Source organism: Barbus barbus (genome assembly GCF_936440315.1).
Source record: "Barbus barbus genome assembly, chromosome: 13".
Taxonomy (NCBI): Eukaryota; Metazoa; Chordata; class Actinopteri; order Cypriniformes; family Cyprinidae; genus Barbus; species Barbus barbus.
This window is the reverse complement of record NC_136741.1, coordinates 15227902-15241586: the sequence shown is the minus strand read 5'-3', so window position 1 is coordinate 15241586 and position 13685 is coordinate 15227902. Positions and strand designations below refer to the sequence as shown.

Below are 13685 nucleotides of genomic sequence, written 5' to 3'. Positions count from 1 at the left end.
GTCTGTTTTATTAGTAAAAATGTAAGCAATTATTTGCGAATAATAATAACATACAGCACTGTTCAAACATTTGGGGTCAGTAAGTTTTTTTTTTTTTTATGAAACAAATTAATACTTGCATTCAGAAAAAGGATGCATTGGATTGATTAAAAGGCATTTATAATATACAATATTTCATATTTAAGCAGATTTTTTGCCTTTATTTTGAAAGGACAGTTGGTAGACAGGAAGTAAAGTGGGAGAGAGAGGGATTGAGCTGGGATTTGAACTCGGGATGCCCGAAGCACAACAGTGCTATGTGTCGAAGCGCTGCCCACGAGACTATAGGGTTCTTCTTTTTTTAACTTTCTATTCAAAGAATCCTGAAAAAAATGCATCATGGTTTCCACAAAAAGCATCAGCACAGCTGTTTTCAACATTGATTATAATCAAAGTGTGTCTTGAGCACCAAATCAGCATATTAGACTGATGTCTGAAAGATCATGTGACACTGAAGACTGGAGTAATTGCTGCTGAAAACGTAGCTTTGCCAGTACTGGAATAAATACATTTTAAGCATATTAAAAGAAGTTATTTTAAATAGTATTATTGTTATTTTTTTTACATTATCACAAATTTTATTGTATTTTCAGCAAATAAATGCAGTCTTCGTGAGAATAAGAGACTTCTTTAAAAAACATTTAATACAATTTTAATGACCCTATGACAGCCCTATGATTACATAATATGAAACCAAGAATAACCAATTTTTGTTTTTATAAATTAGGCCCATATTATAAAATGATGTATTAAAAACCATACCTTTCAAATGTATACTCGCTCTCTGCCCTGAAGAAGTAAACATGGGATTTGAACTGCAGCTTGAAGACATACTCCTTATGGATGCCGTCCGATTCTCCTGGGGTGCTGACTGTGTAACCTAGCAACGGCAGACTGGCCAGGGGGAAGTCATCCTGGAACAAAAACAAGAATTCATTCAATTATCCAGACCTTTAGACCTCCAACAGGAAGTTTAATCTTTCAGAATGAACATCAAATACATCAAACAGCTGTTATTACCTGGTGTGTCTTATAGAAGAACAGGCAGAAGTTAGTGAAGACGACCCAGAGTTTCTGCCAGCCGTTGCTGTTCTTGAACTTCCTTAGGAGGTAACCAGACAGCTGGTTCTGTAATTGGAGGGTAACAGGAAGTTTTAAAATTCAACTGCTACAACACAGCAAGAACCCCTCATTCACAGAAGACCATTAGTGCTGCATTAGAGTTTAAAGAAAATTACAGCTGTACAAAACAGAAATGATAAGCTGAAGAAGAGAGTACCACTTTTCCAAATGAGCAGTTAAAAATAAAGAAAGAAACCATCATAGAAAAGTCTCAGTTTCAGTGGCAGAGCCTGAACTCTCTACATATATTTCTTACGAGTCAGTGAGAAATGTCTAAAAGTGGGTCACAATGAATTTGCAATGAAAAACCAAAGTCATTCAGTTTCAAAAAGAGTTGGTAATTCAATGTCATGAGTGACAGAGAGAGCTGGTAATGCAAATGTACACATCTTAGTCTGTCTGTCTGTCTGTCTGTCTGTCTGTCTGTCTGTCTGTCTATCTATATATCTATATATCTATATATCTATATAAATAAAAAAATAAAAAAACTAATTTAAGGGTGTCACACACACACACACACACACCACATGATATTTAACATTGACTAGCCTTTCGTTGTCATGAAACAGTCAAATGAGCTGTTATTTTGAAAAATATTGTCAGTCCTGAGGATGTTTTCTTTTTCTTTTTCTACAATTGGGTTGCACCACATGACAAAAAAGTTGGTTAACTCAGTTAAAAATAAATAAATAATAAAAGTTAAGGACAAATGTCTTTTTTTAAATTTTGATTTAATGATGATTTTTCTTTATGATATAAGGTCAGATGTATCATCGATTACATTTTGTAATATATAGCCCTACATAAACAGATAGATAGATATTTTATTTAATGTTAATGCATTTTTAAGTAAATTAAAACATGGATGAATTTTAGATAAACAAGGATCACTTTAGTTTAATGTTTTGTGAAGGTCTTCAAATCCTCATTGGTACCTGGTTCATACGCAGATAGTCATTGAGAGAAAGGTTCTGGTTTCGGTACCAGCACACATGAGTGATGGTGTTGGGTCTCTGGCCCTGACCGAGCAGGTACCGAGGTGGGAGCTCTGGAGACACGGCTGGAGAAGTGAATACTGAGAGCAGGCAGACAGGCAAACAGAGCACAGGCACAGGAAAAGATGTAAACAGGAAGGAGGACAGATAATGTGGTGCAGAGGATGTGATGAAGACAAAAAGGACAAGGAGAAAGAGAGAAGCAGAACAGAAGACACAAAGAGTGTTAGAAAGTTAGCTTTCAATCCCTAAGTGAGGTAAAAAAAAAAAATAATAAAAAAAAAATAAAACATTGAAAATTATTCAAATCTGTGTAAGAAATGTTAGAAGAAATGAAGCATCCATGAAACTTTTCATTAATTCATTCAATGCAATCCAAAAGGCAGTTACTGATGGACAAAAAAAAACATGGAAGGGGGAGGGTGGAGAAGCTACTGGATGTGGCGTAACTGGAAAACATGAGGGTGAAGAAAGAGACGACATCAACAGAAAAAGATCCAAGAGTCTTTGCCCGTCATTCACAAGCTACGGTTGCAGTCCAGACCTCAACAGCCAGCCTCAGAGATGTGTGTGTGCTTGTGTGTGTTCATGTGTGTAAAGCTCAAACTGAGTGAATCATGAAGCACGAGTCCATTTTCACCCTAAAATAAAATAATTGTTTAAACTAGTTTTTAAACGAATTATTAAACATTTAAATTCAGTTTAAATAATAATTTAAGATAAGATTTGTTTTTAATTATGATAAACTAAGATAATAAAAAAAACTATATAAAATATTTATGGTGATTTAAACGAAGTATTTAAATATATTGTAGTATAATTGTTAAACTTAATTAACAAAATATTAATTCATAAAGTTGGTTTGGAAAGCATGAAATTTTTTGCATTACAGTACTGATGAAGAGCGTCTAAGTTCGAAACGTCACCTGTGGTGAGAACATATATAAATATTTTTCTATTTCTGGAGCTATGGTGTGCCCACTTTGAATTTTTGGTTCATATTCTTGTGTGGTGGAGCACCCACACTGAGCTTTTTGCCTATTGGATGTGCGCTCTTGGACTGTTTTGTGCATTACAGCACTGACAATTCAGAGTTAAAATGTTTATAGCTGACATGGAAATAATAATAATAATAATAATTATATTAATATAAATTTTAAGTTGATAAACTTAAAATTTGTTAACTATTTAAATTATTTATGATTTAAATATGAAGCGTCTAAATATATTGTAGAGTATTTGTTGCACTGAATTAGGAAAAAAATATATATAATTGCAAAGATTTTTTCATTACAGTACTGACAATATCATTATATAAAAAAATGTAAGTACTAAATTTATGACAAAAAGAAACTGTAAAACGTGAAAAAAAAACAAGAAATAGTAGTCTTCTTTTTTTATCTAAAACATTAGTTTATTTTTAATTCTGGGGTGAATTATGACCCACATATTTCTTTGGGAAACTGACCCAAACATATGCTATATACAGGTACATCTCAAAAACTTTGAATATCGTGAAAAAGGTCAATATTTTTTGTCACTCATTTCAGAAAGTGAAACCCATATATATATATATATATATATATATATATATATATAATATATATATAATATATATATAATATATATATAAATATATATATATATATATATATATATATATATATATATATATATATATATATATATATATATATATATATATATATATATATATACACATACAAGCCTTTATTTCTTGAAATTTTGATGATTATGGCTTACAGATAACGAAAACCCAAAATTCAGTGTCTCAGAAAATTAGAATATTACATAAGATCAATAACAAAAAAAATGATATTTTAAACAGAAATGTCAGGCTTCTGAAAAGTATGTTCATTTCTATGCACTCAATGCTTGGTTGGGCCTCCTTTTGCATGAATTGCTGCATCAATGCGGCGAGGCATGGAGGCAATCAGCCTGTGGCACTGCTCAGGTGTAATGCAAGCCCAGGTTGCTTTGATAGCGGCCTTCAGGTCATCTGAATTGTTGGGTCTGGTGTCTCTCATCTTCCTCTTGACAATATCCCATAGATTCTCTATGGGGTTCAGGTCAGGCGAGTTTGCTGGCCAATCAAGCACAGGAACACCATGGTCATTGAACCAGCTTTTGGTACCTTTGGCAGTGTGGGCAGGTGCCAAGTCCTGCTGGAAAATGAAATCAGCATCTCCATAAAGCTTGTCAGAAGAAGGAAGCATGAAGTGCTCTAAAATTTCCTGGTAGATGGCTGCGTTGACTGTGGACTTCAGAAAACACAGTGGATCAACACCAGCAGATGACATGGCAGCCCAAATCATCACTGACTGTGGAAACTTCACACTGGACTTCAAGCAACATGGATTCTGTGCCTCTCCACTCGTCCTCCAGACTCTGGGACCTTTTACTTTTACCTGAGAAATTTACTTTCATCTGAAAAGAGGACTTTGGACCACTGAGCAACAGTCCAGTTCTTTTTCTCCACAGCCCAGGTAAGATGCTTCTGACGTTGTCTCTGGTTCAAAAGTGGCTTGGTAGCCCTTTTCCTGAAGACGTCTGAGCGTGGTGACTCTTGATGCACTGACTCCAGCTTCAGTCCACTCCTTGTGAAGCTCTCCCAAGTGTTTGAATCAGCTTTGCTTGACAGTATTCTCAAGCTTGCGGTCATCCCTGTTGCTTGTGCACCTTTTCCTACCCAAATTCTTCCTTCCAGTCAACTTTGCATTTAATATGCTTTGATACAGCACTCTGTAAACAGCCACACCTTTCAGTAATGACCCTCTGTGACTTACCCTCTTTGTGGAGGGTATCGATGTTTGTCTTCTGGATCATTGCCAAGTCAGCAGTCTTCCCCATTATTGTGGTTTCAAAGAACAAGAGATACCCGGAATTTATACTGTAGGGATGGTCATTAATTGAAACTCAAATGTAAATATTCTAATATTTTGAGATACTGATTTTTGACTTTCATGAGCTGTAAGCTCTAATCATCAAAATTAAAACAAAACTTTTGAAATGTTTTACTTTACATGTAATGAATCTAAAATATATGAAAGTTTCACTTTTTGAAATAAGTTACAAGAACAAATGAACTTTCATGATATTCAATTTTTTTTGATGTACCTGTAGTTACGTTCCTTCATTTGTACACTGCAGCTGTAGTCAAGACCTTCACAATCAGGCTCCTTGAATACTGTAAATGATTGTGTATGTGTGCACAAGTGTGTGAATGCTACCTCCACGGCTAGGCTGTGGTCAGACATAGAGACGCTGGTGTTGCGGTGCCAGCACACATGCATGGTGGTGTTGGCCCTGTGGTGGCTCTGCTTGTCCAGAGAGCAGCGGGAAGAGTTCATGTCATCCTCTGACTCCTGCTCCAGAGACACTTCATCTGATGATCCTTACGATTGTGCGGAGGGAGAGGAAGAAAGGAGGAGAGGGGAGAGAGAGAGAGGAGGAGCAATTGGAAGGGATGGGGTTTACATCTACTTCAGGATCAGTGATAAGGAGGCTAAGGAACAAAAACACATCACTTCCTGCACAGTGGATGAATACATTGTAACTTACTGTTGGAGCGATCACACAGGCTTGGGTCCAACAGAAGATCTGATGTCTCCTGACATTTCTTTGACATGTCAATAGCCATGTTCAAATCTTCAATCCATTTGTTCATCTCCACTTTGGAGCTGTGGAGGAGAAATAGTCTCTTACTGACAGATGATGAGCAGCAAAGACAAATATTAAAGGAACAGTTCACCCAAAAATGAAAATTCTGTCATTATTTACTCACACTCAAGTCCTTTTTTCTTTCTTCAGTTGAACATAAAACATATTTTGAAGATTGTGGGTAACAGTTAATAGTGCCCACTGACTTCCATAATGTGGAAAAAAAATACTATGTACAGTCAGGTCCATAAATATTGGGACATCGACATAATTCTAACATTTTTGGCTCTATACACCACCACAATGGATTTCAAATGAAACGAACAAGATGTGCTTTAACTGCAGACTGTCAGCTTTAATTTAAGGGTATTTACATCCAAATCAGGTGAACGGTGTAGGAATTATAACAGTTTGCATATGTGCCTCCCACTTGTTAAGGGACCAAAAGTAATGGGACAATTGGCTTCTCAGCTGTTCCATGGCCAGGTGTGTGTTATTCCTTCATTATCCCAATTTCAATGAGCAGATAAAAGGTCCAGAGTTAATTTCAAGTGTGCTATTTGCATTTGGAATCTGTTGCTGTCAACTGTCAAGATGAGATCCAAAGAGCTGTCACTATCAGTGAAGCAAGCCATCATTAGGCTGAAAAAACAAAACAAACCCATCAGAGAGATAGCAAAAACATTAGGCGTGGCCAAAACAACTGTTTGGAACATTCTTAAAAAGAAGGAACGCACCGGTGAGCTCAGCAACACCAAAAGACCCGGAAGACCACGGAAAACAACTGTGGTGGATGACCGAAGAATTCTTTCCCTGGTGAAGAAAACACCCTTCACAACAGTTGGCCAGATCAAGAACACTCTCCAGGAGGTAGGTGTATGTGTGTCAAAGTCAACAGACTTCACCAGAGTGAATACAGAGGGTTCACCACAAGATGTAAACCATTGGTGAGCCTCAAAAACAGGAAGGCCAGATTAGAGTTTGCCAAACGACATCTAAAAAAGCCTTCACAGTTCTGGAACAACATCCTATGGACAGATGAGACCAAGATCAACTTGTACCAGAGTGATGGGAAGAGAAGAGTATGGAGAAGGAAAGGAACTGCTCATGATCCTAAGCATACCACCGCATCAGTGAAGCATGGTGGTGGTAGTGTCATGGCGTGGGCATGTATGGCTGCCAGTGGAACTGGTTCTCTTGTATTTATTTTTTGAAGGGAAAGAAGTGGACTGTTATGCAATGGTCAAGTCAATCACCTGACCTGAATCTGATTGAGCATGCATTTCACTTGCTGAAGACAAAACTGAAGGGAAAATGACCCAAGAACAAGCAGGAACTGAAGACGGTTGCAGTAGAGACCTGGCAGAGCATCACCAGGGATGAAACCCAGCATCTGGTGATGTCTATGCGTTCCAGACTTCAGGCTGTAATTGACTGCAAAGGATTTGCAACAAAGTATTAAAAAGTGAAAGTTTGATTTATCATTATTATTCTGTCCCATTACTTTTGGTCCCTTAACAAGTGGGAGGCACATATGCAAGCTGCTGTAATTCCTACACCGTTCACCTGATTTGGATGTAAATACCCTCAAATTAAAGCTGACAGTCTGCAGTTAAAGCACATCTTGTTTGTTTCATTTGAAATCCATTGTGGTGGTGTATAGAGCCAAAAATGTTAGAATTGTGTCGATGTCCCAATATTTATGGACCTGACTGTATGTCAATGAGCATACTAGCAACTGTTTGGTTACTCACATTCTTCAAAATATCTTGTGTTCAGCAGAAGAAGAAAAAAATTGGAACATGATTTACCCTTGTAACATCACAAGTACCCTTGTAATACCCCCCCCCCCCCCCTCCCCCCTCCTCCTCCCTTGTAAAAACTTTCTCATTGGCTTTAAGCAAATCTCATAGGTGACCTATTTTGATCTCAAAAAAGTGAGTTGTCACTGAAAGGTGAAGAGTTTACATCTATAAAAGTATATAAAAAAACCTTACTAATTAAAAAATGTTTAATGGCACAATATGCAATAAAAGTGTATAATATAATTTAATTGCATTTTAAAACATTTGTTAGTGTTTAAATCTGATCTCATTATTTCAAAAGGCTGCCAAGTGTAGTATATTTACAAAAATGTAAAAAAACACTGAAATGAAATATTTAATAGAATAAATATGACTCAAAACCCAAATTTCTCAACCAAAAATTCATCATGATTCCCAGTACTTAAACACAGTGTGAAAGCACTTTCTTTCATATGCACTCACCTAGCTGCCACCACAATGGTCCTCTGAGCAGAATATATAGTGAAACAGTGAGGAACAGACCACTCATTCTCACTCTCCTCCACCTGCAAAACATTTAAACACAGTCCAGAGAGAGGCCTGCCAGTTAAACTTAATGGATCTGTATGACTAGCATTCTTTGGGATAATGTGACTGATCTCATCCCAAAGTGTCAATAATCTACTTGTTAACATCCTGACTACTAGCAATCCTCATTTCTACTGATGCTGGGGAGGGACAGCAGAAGGAGCTGAGAGGGAAATGCAAAGGTTGTAGGCAGACTTTTCGAGGTGTTGTTTGGGAGTGGAGGATTTGGGGATTTTCCTCATACTCACCGGAGCGTCCAGCACAATGAGCTGCAGGTAGGAGCGAAGCACAGACAAGTCCATTGGAACAGTATGTACTGTAAATGCGTTTCTTATTTGGTAATATAGACTATCGTTCAAAAATTCAGGGTTTGGGAAAATTTTTCAATGTTTTTGAATTAAATCTTATGTTCACCAAGCCTGCATTTATTTGATCACAAACACAGTAAATACACTTACATTGTGAAATATAATTGAAAAAATTTGCTTTTCTATTTTTATAAAATGCAATTTATTTCTGTGATTGCAAAACTGATCTCAGCACTGTCTGCCTGTTTTACGTTGAAAACAACCCAAACTACTCCTCTCCTTCTCCGTACACCAGTCCTTAACATTTGTAAACCGCTCTCGTAAGTGTATCTTTGAACATGCATGTTGTATGAATTGTGGGCCAGGACAGTGTGCATATACAAATTTTAGCTAACGGCAGATACTACAAATAAGGCCTGAAAGATCACTGCTTTACGAAAACAAAGCTAAGATGAGAGACAGTACAGACGTTTAGAGGAAAATGCCAGTATAAACGTCATTTATCACCGCCTGCCTGTGTACTGTCTTCTGAGAGTTCCCCAGCAAGCCACATTAATTCAAACTTCACTTAAAAACAGCATGCTACTGAGAAAATCCTATTCTCATGTTTAAAGATGGACAAATCTTCTCAGCATAGCACATGTTCAGACTGTTTGGACAAAGTCATTTATTAAAAGCCCTTTTAAGGCAAATTGGTTGACATGAGAGATGAGACATTGATTCAAAGTTTCAAAATAGTAAAACTAAGTTGAAGTGTATTCTTTTGCAGGGTAAAAAAGGGTTAAAAAGTCTCACTTTCATCAGTCAAGCAATCATGATCATTTAGCACATAAGATAAGAGTAATAAGAGTAAATGGAGAGTCAGCGAATGCCTCATTTGATTGGCTACAAGAAGGTGGACCCGCCCTCCCCCTCATGCTTGCAAAACTCGTGCCAAAACTGTAAGCGCAGATAAAAGAAATACGGAGCTGTACATATCAGATTATTTCGGGAACTTTTTGCCCTACATAAGTCATTTAGACATTTGACAAGTCAAGTTTTTTTTACACATACAGATGGTTCTATGCAGTCAATCCGTTTTGCAGTTCTTTAAACTGTTGTTTTCGCTTGCAAATCACTGTTCAATTATTCACTAGTCATTAAAGTTGCGCTGCATCTACTGCCGTGACTCCTGAAAAACTTTTTAATTCCACGTCACTCCATTAAGCTCTGGCTGGATCCGCTCCTTCAATGAGAGGATCGTCTGTACTTCCTCAACAGACAGCGAAACAGCCATTATTTGGTTATTAAAAGAAAGGTGCGCTCATTCAAAACAGTTGCATTCCATCGTTTGCTGGCTGTGCTGATTTAAATCTAGCGGGTCTGTTGGGTCTCGTGCCTTAAGTTCAATGACGCAGGAAGTGACGATTTTCTCCGGCCAATCAGTGATCAGCAGAGTTTACACGTCACGTTTTGGTAACAGTACGGCTCGCTTGGAACCTCGGCCGAGGTGGTACTAAACAAAGTACCAGGTACTGTACCCAATGGAAAACCCCCCAAAAGTGAGCCGTACTGAAACGTACAGTGCCGTGCCATGCAGTGGAAAAGCGCCATAAGGGGCCCAAAGTGTGCCAAGAAAGTATCCCCACACCATTACACCACCACCACCAGCCTGAACCGTTGAGACAAGGCAGGATGGATCCATGCTTTCATGTTCTTTACGCCAAATTCTGACCCCACCATCTGAATGTCGCAGCAGAAATCGAGACTCATCAGACCAGACAACGTTTTTCCAATCTTCTATTGTCCAATTTTGGTGAGCCTGTGCGAACTGTAGCCTCCGTTTCCGGAGCGGCACCCGGTGTGGTCTTCTGCTGCTGTAGCCCATCTGCTTCAGGGTTTGATGTGTTGTGGGTTCAGAGATGGTATTCTGCATACCTTGGTTGTAACAAGTGGTTATTTGAGTTACTGTTGCCTTTCTATCATCTCTAACCAGTCTACCCATTCTCCTCTGACATCAACAAGGCATTTTTGTCCACACAACTGCCGCTCACTGGATATTTTCTGTTTTTCGGACCATTCTCTGTAAACCCTAGAGATAGTAGTGCGTGAAAATCCCAGTAGATCAGCAGTTTTTGAAATACTCAGACCAGCCCATCTGGCACCAACAACCACTCCATGTTCAAAGTCACTTAAATCCCCTTTCTTCCCCATTCTGATGCTAGGTTTGAACTTCAGCAAGTCGTCTTCACCACATCTAGATGCCTAAATGCATTGAGTTGCTGCCACGTGATTGGCTGATTAGCAATTTGTGTTACCAAGCAATTGAACAGGTGTACCTAATAAAGTGGCCAGTGAGTGTATATAAAACATTTATTTAACAGTGAAGCTCTTCATCAAATGTAGTACCAACTCAGAATGTGTTTTCAGGCAAAACAATAGTATATCAGGCAATGCCAAGATATATCGGGCTCTTCAGTGGAGTCGATTTATATTTGGAGCCGACTTTTGATTCCCAGAACCACCGAATCAAAGAATCAATTACTTTTGGCATCAACTCCCAGCCCTAACTGAAAGTCATTTGCTGAATTGAACATAATTCGTGACGTCAAATCCAACCTCTAGACATTTGATTTCCTGATTTGTTAATACTTTTCTGATACTTGTGAACACAAGCGACTTAAAAGAAGCTTGGGCCAAGGATTTTGGTATAGACCTGTCTGATGAAACATGGAATGAATGTCTTAGTAGGATCCAATTTTGGTCAATAAATGCTAGACATAGGCTGATCCAGTTTAAGGTAGTGCATAGATTGTATTATTCCAAAATTAGACTAAATAAAATATAAAACACTATTTCTCCAATATGTGATAGATGTAAAGTAACAGAGGGCTCCCTATCGCATCTGTTCTGGATTTGTCCCAACCTGTCTGATTTTTGGAGTAGCATTTTTGACTTTTTTCAACGTTTTACAAATCATGTGACAATGTTCAGCATTCTGTTGTATGAAATGTGTATCACTACATAACGCTTACTGTTTCACATGCCACAGCAGTACACAGTGTACTTCATTCAGTGTGTTAGTATTCCATTTCAAAAACAATTCCTGGGAATACTCACAATCATCCCATGCAGAGGAAGCTGTCCATGAACTTTGAACTGATTGGTTGCAGTCACGCCTTTGTTTGTGTACAGCAACATGTCTGAAAACTTAGATGGAAAAGGTTTTGGTCAACACAGACAGAAGTTAAAATCAAAACTGCCTAAACAGAATAAAAGTTCAGTCTTACAAGAAAAAACATCCTCTGCTGCAGACCCTTCTTGGTGAGCTTGTAGAGACAACCTTCCCTGATAAATTCCTGGAGAAGGAGCAGGAAAAAAACATTAACTGGGTAGCAGACTATCAATTGGACTTCAATTCCAATTTCCTTGTTTCTCTGGAACCCTTCATTTTGTAAGATGATCATATGTAAGGCTGAATTAATGACGTCTATTGTATTGCTTCCAAGCTTTAACCACTACATTACTATCATCCTGCCAGCGGTGTACCACAAATCTTTAGGCAAAGAAATGAGACGAAGACTGCCATGACGATGAATGTTTGTATTGAGGTTAAATAACTTTTCCACTGAAGAACATTGCTGTTATTTTGGGGTATTATAACCCTCTTTTAAATACCTTTCTCGATAATTTGTCTATTCTGAGTTCTGTGATCTTCTAGCTCATAGATTTCTCTTTTAGATTTCTGCCACTTAAATCTAGCAATGCATAGTTACATTTATACTACTTAGTAAAATACCATGACCATAGTATAATTGGCTCATAACTTTGTAACCGGCTTTCCCCCTGGAAGATGATATTCCGGATGCCAGTTCATCCACTCACTTTGATGAACCAAAAAAAAAAAAAAAAAATGTACAAGGTAACAACTCACTCTTCCCGGAGCCGTAAGGTTCTCAATGCCAATCAGATCCCTCTGAAGTTCTGTCAGCTTCTGAAAGTTCTCCAGTCGAATCAGACTGCTCTGCAGCTGAGTAGCAATCTCTGCAACTTCTTTCAGAGCCTCTGCAAAAATTGAATGTGTAAGTGCATTATCATGCTCAGATCTTAAAGAAAAGTGTGTTCTACTAAAAAAAAAAAAATATTTGAGATTTAGCTGGTAGCAGGCTCACCTTTGCAGTCATCGTAGTCTCTGTGCTGGGGGACGTAATGCTTACACAGACGCTCCAGGATGAGTTTGTAGTGCATGAGTCTCTGGATGGGCTTCAGCAGGAAGGTGTTGAGGGGCAGATAGCACACCTTCTGCAGCTCAAACTCCTTATACACAGTCTCCAACTTTTTCACACGCTTCGTGGCTTTCTCAAGCTCTGTTAACACCTCATCGTGCTTCTGCAGATAGCCTGTGAACTCCTGAGATTATAAAAGCAACAACCCCATCACATAAATTATGGATGATCAGAATACTTGCACCAAAAATCAAATTAAAGTTATTCTTGCTTGTAGAACTGAACTATAACCTCACCTTCAGAGCACACATGTTGCGCAGCATAACATCTCCAATTCGTTGGTAATCTCCTTTTACATGAGCGTTAGAGCGCCCCTCCCTGTGAACATGTGAAAATGATCAATGACTGAGACAAAATAGGATTCCGTAATGAATCCTTTGAGGCCAAAAAAATCATAGTTAATGGTTTGTTAATAGTGAGAATTGGACATTAAAATAAAGACCAATTTTTCTTGCTAAAAAGTATTAAATATCAACCATACAATAGAAGGCACGTAATAGATTGTATATAACAGATTTTTCATGGTTTAGAGGTCTTTGAAATTTGTGTATCAAATATAATGCAGTAGGCTTTGTATGGGAAAATAAAAATTACAATTTGTTTAATATTGTCATAAGCCAACAAGTTGCAATCTGATAAAAAAAGAACTGGTACCAGAGAGCCAGCCTTTGGTCAATCTCTTTGAGAAAGCCTCTGTGGAACTCATAGATGGGGTCGATGTTGGAAAACAGGAGGGTCATGAGACCCTCAGGCATTGCGTTTTCTTTAATCACTGCACTGCGGAACCACTGAGGACACACACATCAATGTGATTAGACAGTTCAATGACAAAAGATCATCTAACAGGCACAAATTAAACGCATCAAAAGAAACATACAGCTAATTGACACCATACAGGATACA

The 13685-nt window shown here is 37.9% G+C and overlaps 1 protein-coding gene across 4 annotated transcripts in view; it reads right to left on the bottom strand.

Moving 5' to 3' along the window:
- Positions 1-13685, bottom strand: part of LOC306879108 (FERM, ARHGEF and pleckstrin domain-containing protein 2-like) — a 63951-nt gene that overhangs the window by 2631 nt on the left and 47635 nt on the right. For 2 of the 4 annotated variants that reach the window (XM_079431823.1, XM_079431821.1), the window contains exons 16-26: positions 13437-13570; positions 13019-13100; positions 12669-12906; positions 12431-12561; positions 11787-11855; positions 11617-11706; positions 8105-8187; positions 5739-5857; positions 5408-5571; positions 1060-1167; positions 802-953 (exon numbers count right to left, since the gene is read on the bottom strand). In XM_079431823.1, the coding sequence (XP_079287949.1) occupies positions 802-953; positions 1060-1167; positions 5408-5571; positions 5739-5857; positions 8105-8187; positions 11617-11706; positions 11787-11855; positions 12431-12561; positions 12669-12906; positions 13019-13100; positions 13437-13570 (1370 nt within the window). Of the gene's footprint in view, positions 1-801; positions 954-1059; positions 1168-2096; positions 2237-5407; positions 5572-5738; positions 5858-8104; positions 8188-8457; positions 8479-11616; positions 11707-11786; positions 11856-12430; positions 12562-12668; positions 12907-13018; positions 13101-13436; positions 13571-13685 lie in introns of all 4 variants that reach the window. The other 2 variants (XM_079431820.1, XM_079431822.1) reach the window with 2 other exon arrangements.